We start from the raw sequence: 14,675 nt of genomic DNA on the forward strand, positions 1-14,675 counted from the left end.
TACTGCATGTGGCCCTTGCCACAAGAGTCTAATCTATGAGCAGGTCTTGGTGGTCTTCTAGGAGTCTCCCGCACAGACCGACGACCAGAACAAGAAGGCACATGCCCTCCACGTGAGGGTGTAGATGGAGGAGGCGACAGCAAAGGAACAAGACTCGGAACTCAAGCACTACTACTGGATGGTGGATTGGCATGGCTGCTGCTTCATCTTCCTCCCTTATAAGTTCCTCTTCCAGTTCTTAAAGATGTATAGTGCCATCCTCCAAATTGTCATCCTCTGGGTGGTTGTCCCAAATTTTATATGTTGGATCCTCATAAGCTCGATCACAGTAATGACTCAACAACCTCAAGTTGTAGTGCACATAAACCAAGCTTTCTGCCCAGTTTTCATTGAGTCTGTTTCTTTTCACATTATGTATGAAGTTGTAGGTGCTCCAACACCTCTCTGCAGAAGAAGTATTTACAACCTGTGATAGAACTTTTTTTGCCAATTTTGGCAAAAGTCCATGGCCGCCATATGATTCCCACCATGTGAGAGCATCAAATCTGTCTCTGTCTTCCATTGCATGGAAGGTACCAAACAAACTAGTGTTACTGAAGTATCTGCCTATTTCAAGGCACACACTAGCACATTCCTCCCTGTCAGGTATCAACTTTTCTAATGCTTCCAAATATCCTTTAGATACCTCTTCATCTAGGTGGGGTTTGGTCCTAACCCCACCCCCTTGTGCAGGTTGGCCCAACCAAGATGTAGAGTAGTATTTTGGTGTAAGGATATACACCAAGCAATGTAGTGGAAGATTAAGTTTATTCCACCATACACACACAAAATCATGAATCAGTTTGTACAAGTTAGGATCATTGTTATGAACAATATCTTTTATTTGCCCCAACATGGTATCCATCTACTCATACACCTCACCAATCACTGGTTTATCTGTATCTGCGAACCGAATCATGTGATAAATGGGCTTGGTGAAATCCAATACTTGCCTCATACGTGCCCAAAACATACCATCGAGAGCGGCCTCTTCCACCAGTTCAAAACCTTTCCTGTCAGCTGCTGCATTTGTAGCCCTTTCCTTTAATACTTGCCAGTGTGGACTTGATACCATGCTAGCCAATGACTCTCTTACCTTCAAAAGGCGCCTGAAGGTGAGGTAATAGCTACCAAATCTAGTCCTCGCAATCTTCAACAACTCCAATCTTGAGTGACTACGGAAAAGGCCATGGGTATTGCTATGATTTGTAATAAATTTTATCATTTGTTTGCCTTTCTTGTACAAATCACCAATCCATTTGTATTGTTCATTTTTGTTCTTAACAACATCATGCATCAAAAGGTTCAATGTGTGAACCAAACACCCAGACCAAAATATGTTGGGGTATTTATCCTCAATAATTGCTCCTGCTGCCTTACAATTAGGAGCATTATCAGTGATGACTTGGATGACATTGTATAGCCCAATACGGTCAATTGTTTCAAGTAATGCTTCTGCAATGTTGATGTCGGTTTTGAACTTGTCTGAGTAAACATATGCTGAAAGAAAGATGGCACCACTAACAGACATAGCAAGAAAATTTATCAATGGCTTGCCTTTTACATTTGTCCATCCATCAGATACAATGGACACCCCATGGTCAGTCCAAGAACTTGTCATTCTATTCAAAGAATGTGATATTTTTGCTTTTTCATGATCAAGTCCAACGGTTCTTGCCTTGTCATACCCAGGGCTCTTGTATCCTTTAGGGGCATCATTTATGGCAAAAACCATTTCGTGCCAATAAGGTGAGCGAAGAACATTGAATGGTATCTTTTGAATCCACATCATTCCGACACCCTTCATCAAAGGAAATCTGATATGGTTCTACGCCTTAAACCTGGTCACCCTGTGCCTCCATATCCACTACCTTGGGAGGATGTTGAAGGAGTTCTTTGTGCTTGTAATTGTGAGCTTGGTTCAAAGAAACCCCTTGATTTTTTAGATTTGTATTGGGCTTCCTCCTCTTCCCTTATGTATTTGGCTCTATTTGTTGCTGACACACCTGCACAAGTTTTGATTCCTATTTGTTTATCTCCATCCCATGGCATTTTCCCGCAGAGGTGTTTTCTGGCACAGGTGTATGAACCTTTGTAATTATTGTTGGAATGGGGGCAATGAAATTTAGTGGTTCCACCCCCTTTCCTTGCTTCAAGCTTGTTAACATATTTCCACAATGGGGTTTGGTCTTATTTAGTTTTTTGAGTTGAATCATGTTCACCCTCCTCCAGCTCCTCCTCACCGGGGTTTTCATCAAATCCGCTTTGTCCCCCTTCTTCATCCCCTTCTTCATTTTGAACCCTCCTTTTCCTACTCTTCAGCACCATAATAACCAGAAAAGGAACCAAGAAGAAGAAAATGCCAAGAAATATAACCATGATGTTTGAAATTTGTAGTTTTGAATCTGCAAAATTTAATAAAATGGAATGGGAATGGCCCGATGGGAATGGGAAACTGAAATAGAAAAAAAATTATTTATTTATTTAGAAATTAGGAATAATTTAATAAACATTTAAAAAAAAAATGCTAAACATTCTATTCAACATTGTAGAGCGGCGAACCTACCTCAAATGCGTCCAATCTCCCCTTGCTCCTTGCTCTTTCCTTGCTCTCTCCTTGCTCCTTGCTCTCTCCTTGGCACCTTGCTCTCTCTCAGTCTCACTCTCTCCTTGCTCCTTAGTCCTCACTCTCACACTCTCAATCTCCCTCTCTCAAATCAGCCTCTCACTCAACTCTCAATGTCACAATGAACCCCTTATGCCCCTCCCTCCCCCAATTTATAAAAAAAAAAATCGATTTTTTGATGCTGAATTTATTTTTTTTTCCGCCGATTCGCTCCCGCCCTCCGCGCGCCTCACTCCGGGAGCGGATTTTATAACCCGGGAGTGGTCGGGACCGTTCGCTCCCTGACCGCTCCCGGAGCAACGGGAGCGATGCTCCCAAAATTGGCAGGGAGCGGAAAATTTTTTACCGGGAGCGCGCTCCCGACCCGCTCCCGCGCCGCTCCCTCCTGGAGCACGGATTGGGAGCGGGATCGGGGGGGGGGGGGCACTCCCCCACAACACTGGTTGTAACAAACCCCACTAGCTAACTGCTTCCCATAAGCTTAAATAGACACTTCCGAATAATTTCCATCACCATTACTCTATATAAAATGTTAGGTTACTGATGTAAATATTTGTAAATATCGATGCAGCAATAACAAATATTAGAATCCCATGGTTTTCTATTCAGCAAGTGTCAAAGTTTTATTCTGGCATTGTAGTCTATTGTGAAAGTCATAGTTTATGCACATTGTACTTCTATAATTCTACACACTTATAGATTATCAAGCTAGGGAGTAGGGAATATCTAAAGAAAAAATAAAGAAGTATGATAAAACTCATTCATAAATACTTCCTTTTTCTCTACTAGAGAAATTTAAAGCACCGTCTGTTGCATTGGTGGAGAAGGTAATATATTCAAATATTAAGTAGCAACAGCAAATGAAAAGAAAGTAATAACAAGAACAAAAAAGTATAAACGTTTTCATTACTTTTGACAAAGGAAGATCATCTGTCAAAAAGGGGCAACTACTAAAACAGCAAAAGCAAACCTCAATAGAACCAAATGTTACGCCTCGTTTGCGATTAGAAAGTTGGGCCATCATTATCTTATCATATGCTCTCTCCAGCTGCAAAAAGACATGCAAAACCAAGAAATTAGATTTCCCAGCATTTCTAGTAAATAACTAACATGTACATCTAAGCCTACTGGAGAAAGAAGTATTACACGAAGGAGGAGGATCAAAATAAGCAGGAGTACAAATATACAGCAGAAAGATGTATATAGAGAGTCTATAATGAATGTATGAATTCTTGTTACCACTTAAAGGTTCATAACTTCCCAAAAATAGCACTTCTAAGAATGAAACTTGAAAGTATCATATTTTCCTTCGCTAGGCTCCTTTTCTTTTAGATGGTGCCTACCAAGGTAATGAATGATAAGATGATACAATGCACCACCTGCTTAATATTTAAGAGCAACAAAGCAGTTATGTTTGCTGATAATAGGAACTATGCTGGTGTATAAAGCTGGTTGCATGCAATTTCAGCCAATTATCATCGTATTGTAAATCCTATCTGTCAGCAGTTCTGCTGATGTTCAGTGCCGAGTATTGTACAAATTGTTCTGTAAATTTGTAGAGTTGGTTGCTTTGTTTTAAAATTCAGTGCACTCAGACATTTCTGGAATTCATTTTCTTACAATTTAAAATGCCAAATTACTTGCACAGGTTGCCATACATATTTTTAACTACCCACACAATTTAGCCGGCATGCTACATACATCACATATAATTAATAGGAGAATTCCTCTTCAAGTAGTTGCCAGGAAAAAACCATTCCTTAACACAAAAAGGCCTGTTACCCACCTAAGTGGGTAACCCCTAGGAGAATTTTTTTTCCGTATTCTGATCAACCTGCCAGCCAGCAGCCCTATGATAATCTATAGATAGCTAGCCTCAAAGGCACCCCATCCAAGCTCCAGTCATTGCTTTATGACATCTAGCCTACTCATCAAATGAATGTGGGTCATCTATTGTATGGTAGATTAACCATTTTTGTAATCTAAGTTCTTTTATTTAATGCTTAAGGGCATTCTAGTATGGATCACAAGTTGAATTGAATGATAATCGCTTTTGGTTGTATTCTTGGTCCCATGTTTCACCTCGGTGGGTATCTCCTGTCCCTAGTCTAGTGTCACCTTCCTTGAGGCCTTTCTTTCCACTGTCCAGGACAGGCACCGGAGGCACTGATTGATGTTGCATGTTCATGATAATCCATACTTAACACTTTCCATCTGTCCCCTATATCCATGTAACCTAAGTCACCGGATTCGTCCCCTCCCCCCCCAACGTGTCATGAATCCAATGTGTTGGACACGACTCTCTGCTAGTGCTAACACGTGTCTGATTTGCTGCTGGTGAGTGTCCGAAGTTTGGGATTTGTGCCAAGAAGGAATCAGATTGGTGCCCAGAGAGAATCGCAATTTTTTGACACGTGTCCGCTGAAAAGTGACCCGACAGGCTTGATAAAAGCCAAAATTGGGCTGCATTTGTCCATTTGCATTCGTTGTTTGGGTGTTGTGCGACTGTGGGAGTGACACAAAAAGGAGATAGGAGTGTTTTGGATGATAGTGATACTCTTAAGGGGTCATCCTCCACACCAGCAGATGCATAGATTAGATTGGATACAAAGCAGGAGGATGCAGAAGAGAGAAGTGGCGGTATTGATGCTAATTTTGATGTTGATGAGCTATAGGCATACCCTTTAGCTTGCTGCCAGCAACCTATGAGATTCTTTCTTCCTGTTCTATGGTTCTGGGTTCTAGTGTCTACCTTGTTTTGTATTTGCTATTTGCCATTGGCATTCCTAGTCAGGAGTCCTCAGGACTCAATACCTATGCAATACATTTTGATTTTGATGACTTAATGAGAAAACTGCAGTTTATGGTTAATTTATTTTGTTTGTCCAATGTCAATTTATTGTATTCATTATTGATGTAGTAGTAAGTGCTAGTTGTAAACTTGTATCATTGACGAATCATGATTGTATGCATAATGTTACAATGTACATGTATGATCGAATGTGTATCATCATGAGAATTTGTGTACTATCTATTTAGTTTTTTTAAATATATATATATATAAAACGTATCCTACGTGTCATGTTCCGGGGGGTCTCCATGTCCCATGCCAGATCTTGCATTTGCGTGTCTGATGTCCTCGTGTCAGGTGGCTTAGCATGTAACATTTTCAAGTTGATTGTTACTTGTCGCCCACATTGGTTTCGTATTTTCCTCAATATTGAGTAGGGGCAGAGAAGTTTTGCCCTAAGAGGCTTATGCAACAAAAAGAAAAGAAAGAGAATGAGTCGTAATGATAAAATGCAAAACATTGGCTGGGATATAACAGAGTATGTGAACAAAAACCCAGCCTAAGCTTTGTCCCCTCATTAGCCCTCACCCAATTCCTGGCTAATGCATGAGCAATCAAAATGAAAGGAACTTTGAATATCACAACTGGAATGAGAAAACGCTTTATCTTTAAGGGGTAATCGATGCATAAATAAAAGCTTGTAACCCAAGTTATGCAAGAAAAAGAAAATCAATGAAGAAAAAGGTGCACAAGACACGTGATAAAAATAAGTCAAGGAATGTTAATTTGTAAGCTCAGGGACAAATTCCCTCCTTTGGACAGCCTTCCTCATCTAGAGAAGACCCTCTTTGCCCTTGGAAGAATTTAATTTGGTCAAGGAAAAATACTATTTTTAATGGAAAACCCACAATTACACAAAATTACAGGTCAACCTAAAGTCATAATTGGGTCCCCAAAGAAGCATATAAATACACATCAAGGCAACTTCAATTGGACATCATCATCAACACATCTTCTCTTATCTCTCCTCTTGTGATTAGTTCTTCCAGGCCTGCAATCAAGGAAGCTGAGCTCACATATGCGAAGGAAAGAAGGGCAATCTAAAATTTATGCATTGATGTTTGTTTGGGCACACTGTTGACCAAGTTTGACTTGGCATTTTGACTCAGTTTGACTTGGAAAATTTTGATCTTGGGAGGCCGAATTCTTTGATGAAGAAAGTGATTTCTAGGCTATTTGACTAGGGTTGACTGCAGACCCTTGAATGTAGTTCAACCACGAGTTTGACCGCAGATTCTCTCTCCTTTGACCAAGTTGTTTTTGGGGTTGTTTTGAATTGAATTTGACCAGCAAGGAAGGCCAAATTCTTTGACTATTGACCAAGTTGATTTGGAGTTGATTTGACTGGTTAGGGCATCTTTGACTATTGTTGACTTTGACCAAAAATTGCAAACTTGACTTTGGATCAGATTTGACTTTTGGACTCATTTCTCATTGGATATTGGTTAGTTGAATTGGTTGGTCAAACTTGTTGTCCTTTGACTCATTGATTGATTGGAATATTGTATCTCCCTACTAACATTTGATGACAATCTAATAGAAGAAGAATTTGAAAAGGTTTTTTCCTTGGTCTTTGACCAAATCTTATGTCTCTTGTCATTGATCTTGACTGTCTTCTATTGCATCTTGGATTTACTGTTCTATCTACAATTGCTCATTGTTATTGGAAGATTAAATTTGTTTAAAAGTGATTGCTAATTGAAGAAAGAATTGGGCTAGGTGATTGTACTAGGCATAGAACAATGGAAAATTAACATGGTATCAGAGCTAAGGGGAGGACAAGCCCAAGGAGGCAAGTGACAAGCAATCACCTTTGAAGGAATATATTTGAAAGAAACTACTTGGTCAAAATGTCTATCTCTTACTTCAAAGATACAGAGAAGTTGGTTGACTCATCAAATTTTGCTACTTGGAAGATCAGGTTGGAAGTGATATTAGATGAAAATGATGTTTTGGAATATGTGGAAGGAAAAGTGTCTAAACCACAAAAAAATGCTCTTGTTGCTGCCAAAACCAAGTACAAGAAAGGTGAGAACAAAGCTAAGAAAATGCTTATTGATTCATTGAAAGATCATTTACTCACTTAAATTGGAAAATTGAAGAAGTCTAGTGATATCTATAACAAGCTGGATGGGATGTATCAAGTAAATAATTTGAATCACATTCTTTCCTTGAAGAATCAACTCAAGGACATTAAGATGAACAAGGGGGAATTTGTGCAATCCTATGTCATGAGGATATCCCAACTAAGGGATCAATTACAGACTGTTGGAGAGCTTGTATCTGATAGAAAGCTAGTGTTGGTCACTCTTCAAGGCCTTCCTCCTGTTTGGGAAACCTTCATTACTACTATAAGCAGCAATGACAAATTTCTAACATTTGATGAATTGGTTGGCAAATGTACTCAAGCAGAATCTATGATGATCTCTAGCGGGAGGATTCAAAAGCATGAAGAAGGAGAGCCCCCTGCATTTGTTGCACAAGGCAAGAAGAAGAAAGGAAGAGGAAGACCATATGGTTCAAGAAAGCATGTCCCTGAACCAAAGGACTCCAATAGAAGATTAAGGAATATCGAATGCTATAATTGTCACAAGCATGGTCACTGCGCTCGAGACTATCCACAAAAGAATGATGCTCTAACTACAACAACAATCGTGGCTTCAACAACAACAAGTTTAATGATAGAAGAGGTGATTATCGAACAAGAAGAGATGATAGAAGACAAAGAGATGCTCCTGATGATCATGAAGAAGGCCATCGTCCTCAAAAGAAATCAAGAAATTCAAGGTACGGAAACAATGTTTTTGCTACTCAATTTGAATATATTCTTATTTCTACTCTTTCTAGTTCTTCTCCTTTGGATTCGTGTGATGGTTGGTAGATAGCAGGGCCTCTAAATATTTCTCTGGGTATTGTGAAGTCCTCCCAAATTTGGTTGAGAGGGAGACTAATCTAAAGATCATTCTTGGAGACAACTCGACCTATCCTATTAAGGGTTTTAGTTTTGTTAAATTTCATTTGGACTCTGGGGAATTTGTTCTTCTTCATGATGTTATGTATGTTCTGGGATTAAAGAAGAACCTAGTATCTATATCTGCCTTGGAAGACAAAGGGATGAGAGTAGCCTTCATAAGAGGAAAGGTCCTCACCTGGCCTATGGAATCTCGCATGAGGGATGCTTTCACCTTGGGATCTAGAATTGAAGGACTCTATAGAGTCAATGGAAGACCACTACAAGCATTGGTTCATGATAATAATCATCAAAGTGAGCTATGGCACCGAAGGTTGGCACATCTACATTATGAAGCCCTACCTAAAGTAAGAAAGATGGTTTCTGGGATGCCTGATGTTCAAGCTAGTCATGATGGAGTATGTCCAAGATGTGCCAATGGAAAGAAGTCAAGGGGACCATTCCCCTCTAGAAAAGTCAACACCAATGATATTCTTCAACACATTCATTTTGACCTATCTGTACCCATGCTCATGCACTACCCTGGTGGCTACATCTATTATATAATCTTTATTGATGACTTCGCCAGGAAAACCTACATATTCTATTTGAAGCATAAGGACGAAACATTTGACATGTTCAAAGACTTCAAGGCATTGATAGAGAATCAAACAGGGAAGAGAATCAAAGTTTTCAGGTCCAACAATGGTGGAGAATATACTTCAAATGAGTTTGTTGACCTTTGCAAGAAAGATGGAATCAAGAAAGGGACTATTGTACCGTATAATCCCGAACAAAATGGTGCAGTTGAAAGAAAGAATGGGTTCATCATGGAAGTTTCCCGAGCTATGCTGGATGATCAAAAATTGCCAAAGTTCCTTTGCGAAGAAGCTACTAATATAGCGGTCTATGTTCAAAATAGGATTCCTCATCAAGCCTTGGGTGACAAGACTCCCAAGGAAGCATTTACTGGTGTGAAGCCCGATGTTGGTCATTTAAGAGTCTTTGGCTGCCCTGTATACTTTCATGTGCTAAAGGACAAGAAAAACAAGCTAAAAGCCACCAAAAAGAAAGGTATGTTTGTTGGATATTGTGATAATTCTAAAGCTTTTAGAATATACATGCTTGGTCAAAGGACTATAGAGTTTAGCAGGGATGTGACATTCAATGAGGATGTTGCCCTTTGGAAAGCAAGGGATATCCCTCCTCCTCCTCCTATTGAGAAGAAGGGTGATGATGTGGAACTTCTAGAAGACCCTTTTGTGCCCGAGTCAAAAAAAAGATGTTGTTGATGATTCTATAGAACCCATGGACCCCTTAGATCCTCCTCCATGTGATCCCCCAGCTAAGTAAAGACCCCTTTGGCTTCATGATACTTTACAAGATTCTGAAAGACATGTCGTTGCCAGAGGTACCTTTAGAGAAACCAATCCATGCCCATACTAGAGGCATAGATGTTCCTTGTGAACACACGTCCAGATATATGTTTTGCAGTGAACACTTTGAGTCAATTCATGACTAAGCGTCTTCATGCACACTGGGTTGTTGCCAAGCATGTGCTAAGATATTTGCATGGGATGATTAACCTTTGTCTAAGATATATTGTCGAAGATGTACGACTTCATGGGTACACTGATGTTGACTCGGTCGGAAATGCTATTGACAGGAAGAGCACATTAGGGTGCTACTTTAGTTTGGGATCTGCCATGATACCTTAGATGAGACGGAAACAGAAGTTCGTTGGCCTTAGTACTGTCGAGGCTAGATATATTGCCGCTAGCATGGCAAGCTGCGAGGCTCTATGGTTGAGGAAGCTCTTTGGAGAGTTGTTTGAGCAGGTTTTGGATACGACAGTGATATATTGCAACAACAAGAGTGGCATTCGCTTAGCAGAGAATCCTGTGTTCCACGACAAGTCCAAGAATATTGAGAGGTATCACTACATTCAAAATATGGCGCAGAGAAGAGTAGCGAGACTTCATCACATTTCGACTAATGAGCAGATAGAAAATATACTCACCTAGGTTGTGCCAACAGGGAAGTTCTTGGTCTTTAAAGAGCAGCTTGGACTGTTGGATGTGACGCTCCCAGGTAAGGGTCTTGGCTGATTGAGGACACTGAGCAATGCTCATCCCCCTGTTTGATCTCATAGGGAGAGGAATTGAGCCAGAGAGCTCCTGGGGTTGAGGGAACTCTGGACAATAGGATAGTCTGTGATCCTTACCTTGCATGGTAAGTTGTATCCTACCTATTGTCGAGCAATAGGATAGTCTGTGATCCTTACCTTGTATGGTAAGTTGTATCCTGCCTATTGTCTCTCTTTGGTCTTGACAAAGTATACCCCAGTTAGCATCCTACCCACAAGATGGCTTGTTGGGATTGTTTCTCCCCATCTGGAAAATGGGTGAGCATACTTCAAATAGTTTGTGATCTATGTTGCAAGAAACGTGGTATAGAGGCCCGTTTCCGTACGAAAACGGGTACGAAACGCGGAAACGCGTTTGGTACCACGTTTGCCGAAACGGAAATGTGGCCAGTACCGCCGGAAACGCATTTCAGGGCCGTGTGACCCACGTTTCCTCATTAACTTGTGTTTTTTTTATTTTTTATTTTTTTAATTTACTTTTAGGGTATGTTAGTGACTTCTTGTTGCTTCTAGATGCGTGTCTAAAGTTATAAAAGTGAATTTTTGCCCTAGTTTTGATATGCAGTTCATCAGGAAGTTTGAGAGATATGCAGTTCATGGTAATGTTAAATTCTTAAAGTAAAAGTGATATTCTCTTTTATTTTTCATTTTCATCCTTTTACTTAAATTTTTAACATTACCATGAAATGACTCAGGATGTTTGAGAGTGGTTTCGCCCTCATTGGATTTCATATGGAGAAAGTAGAATTTTAGATCTCACTCAAAATCCAGCAGACTTATTTGTTTTTCAGGATTTCAGGATTGGAGGGATTGCAATGTTTCCATTGGATTTTATCATGTACTAGGGTATGGAACTTGTATTTAATCAAGAGAACCAAGCCCTTTATGCAGGGGAAACCCCCAATAATCAAGGTCATGTAGGTTACTAGGGTATGAAACGTGTATTTAATCAAGAGCACTAAGGTCGTTCGACTATGTAGGAGGAGACTCCCAATACAACAATGGTCCTTCTAAAGAATGGGATGTGGATGCAGAAAATCCTGATTTGGATCTCTCTCTTGCAGCCTTATAGTCTTTATTGTACTTGCAACCTCATATATTAATATAAATAAAGGCTAATTTTGTGATTTGGATATATAATAAAGGTTGCTTTTGGATATTCCGATATTTTTATTTTCATTATGTGATCATTCATGAGTAAATGTGATGTAAATTAAATCTTAATGTTTAAGTGTAATAAATTATAATGTATTATTTATGCTTTATGATTGCACATATATATATATATATATATATATATATATTTAAATATTTTCAATATATATATATATATTCGCGTTTCCCCGTTTCCAAAATTTGGGGAGGTCGCGTTTCGTATCGCTTCCCATTTCGGAAACTCATACCCGTTTCCCCGTTTCGTGCAACTTAGTTTGTGATCCTTGCCATTCATGGTAAGTGGTATCCTGCTCAAGTGAAGGGATGCAAGTGTTCTACCATTGACTCTTGAGCGTCAAGTTGGGAAGATCAACAGACAATAGGATAGAGTGTGATCCTTACCCTATTGTCTCTCGATATAGGGTGGTAGTCGGAACTCCCCTATGATGATTCTTCTTCCCTAGAATCGAGAGTGTTCAGCAGATGAGCAGAGATGAGACATGACTTGATGACGATGACGAGACTATTGACACAAGATTCATGATGTAGTAGAAAATTTCTCCCTAGCTGAGAGCGAATGTTAATTTGCCAACTCAGCGGCAAATTCCCACCTTTGGACAGCCTTTCTCATCCAACGAAGACCCTCTTTGCATTTGGAAGAATTTAAATTGGTCAAGGAAAAATACTATTTTTAATGGAAAACCACAAGTACACAAAAGTACAGGTCGGCCTAAAGTCATAATTGTTGAAGAATTTAGGGCAGTGAGGGTTAATGAGATTCTTCTTAGCTTGATAACCATTTGTGAGGTATTTTATCTTTAGCTTATTAGCACAATCTTTTCTTGATATCATTAGTGTGTGTATTTCTTACTTCATCAAATAGTTATCAAAACAAAGAGACAAGAACACACAATGTTGGCTTTCTGCCAAGGCCAAAACCTCTCCCTCTTGGAGAGGAAAACCCGCACAAAATTCTTCTTATAGAGATTCCAATTGACGAATACCAAGACCATGACCCTTAGACACCAATCCTCTTCTTATTGTTGAGATCATCATCATCATTGCTTCTTCACCGAGATCATCACCATAGTACCACAGAGATCCTTAGTTGCACCATTACTTGCTGCACCGAGGACTTGATTATGACCTCGTCTCCATTAAGAATGAAACCATGATTGCTACCTCACTGAGATCTTGACTATGTCTAGAATGCCGAGAATGTATAACTGTGAAATCACCATCATGTTGAGATTGTGATTGTCTAGAATGTCGAGAATGTATGTGCTATAGTGGGATCTGAGTTCACCTTCATTACCGAAACTATGACTATGATTTCATCCTTTATCGAGATCAGTACCAAGGAGGAGACCCTGTAGTTACTTGTTGTCATTATCACCAAGATCACAGAGATGTCCGAGATCCTGTACCCATCCGAAGTTTTGTACCTCTGTCCTCATCTGAAGTTGCAGAGAAGTCCGAGTTTCTGTGTTTCCTGTGGTGACCCCAGCAGGGTATTTATAGTTGTTTGTCCTCCATAATTAGCCGACATGTCAGAGTGAACCGATGTGTCTCTATTTGCAAGACGACATGACTTCTTTAGCTTATTTAATTCATTTGCAGGCCGACATGACTGTGTTTTACATCGTTTTGCTTGTTGCATTCTTCAAGAGGATTGTGCTTGTCTTGGAGGGTTGATCTAGACTCTAGGTTGACTCATATACATTACATATATGCTCAAGAAGAGCTCTTTGACTCTTTGACTTTCCTATAGCACTTCAACATGTGCTGGACCTATCTAATAAGCAAGAAACTCATTTTATAATTTTACAAAAATAATATTTCTTTTCTTTTACATGTACAAAGATCAAATTACATTTATGAAGACCGAACCTAGTTACACATTCTTCAACACTCCCTCTTAACTAGGGAGGTTTTCATAATGGTACTTGGTCATTCTCAATCTGAAGAATTTCTCATAAGAAGAATCGGATTGGTAACCCATCTTTATAACATCATAATAACCAACATTGTTTCCACGGCAAGGCCTCGACTGATAGCTATATCTCTCATTAGATCAGAGCATAATGTTGGTGAGACCGATGACTATAGACACCTTCATCATTGTCTCTCAAGGTACATACCCACTCGGGTGTTCATTGAGTATGACTTTCTAGGACTATTCTTACCTTGGGTTCCTAACCCTCAAAGAATATTGGTCCTCTTGCCTACTCTTATCTTGGATGCCCTACACATCCTCAAAGAGCATCGGATGCCAAATGATTACCCAATCCTCCATCCTTTCTTCCCAAATGAAGACAAGAATGTTGTGTCTGTCGCTCCCTCTCAATTACAAAGGATATGCCCATTCCTGTAAAGGAATGTACCCAAGTTCCCTCTGACCAGGAACTTGTCCAAGCTCCCTCTCAATTAGGGACTTGTCAGAGCTCCCTCTTAACTAGGGACTCTCCTTTTCATCAGCAACTTCTTCTTCGTGGGTCCTTCAGCTGCTTGATCAATTTCTTTCCTTGATGTCATGAAATTCAGTCGAGCTTCTTCCTTGTAGGGCATTAGCCATCCATCACTTTCCTTCTTGGTTCGTCATGTCATTCCTTTCTTCATGGAAAGTGGCCTTCTTGATACATATATGGAACCTTCGTCATATGGCTACTTCTTCCTCATCATGTTTCTTTCAGGGATTTCCATCCACCACATGAATGTTAGTTGTACTTGTACTTACAACTCTTGTTCCAGTAGCCCTGCATGAACTCATCCAGATATTATTCAAGAAATCAAAACATAACATTAAATCAAATAGTACCTTACAAGATGGCTCTTCATCATGACATCTTCCTATAGGTATCAGCATCCTGCATACATGTTGACACATCTCCCAAGGATATCCATTGTC

General features: G+C 39.7%; 1 protein-coding gene across 2 annotated transcripts in view; it reads right to left on the reverse strand.

Moving 5' to 3' along the window:
- The window catches only part of CJD1 (Chloroplast J-like domain 1), a 314,415-nt gene that overhangs the window by 180,158 nt on the left and 119,582 nt on the right, over nucleotides 1-14,675 (reverse strand). For both annotated transcript variants that reach the window (XM_089378012.1, XM_089378011.1), the window contains exon 4: nucleotides 3,636-3,713. In XM_089378012.1, the coding sequence (XP_089234138.1) occupies nucleotides 3,636-3,713 (78 nt within the window). The remainder of the gene's footprint in view (nucleotides 1-3,635; nucleotides 3,714-14,675) is intronic.

Source organism: Pinus tabuliformis, chromosome J (assembly GCF_031772625.1).
Source record: "Pinus tabuliformis cultivar Carrire ecotype Pingquan chromosome J, CPIR1, whole genome shotgun sequence".
Classification (NCBI taxonomy): Eukaryota; Viridiplantae; Streptophyta; class Pinopsida; order Pinales; family Pinaceae; genus Pinus; species Pinus tabuliformis.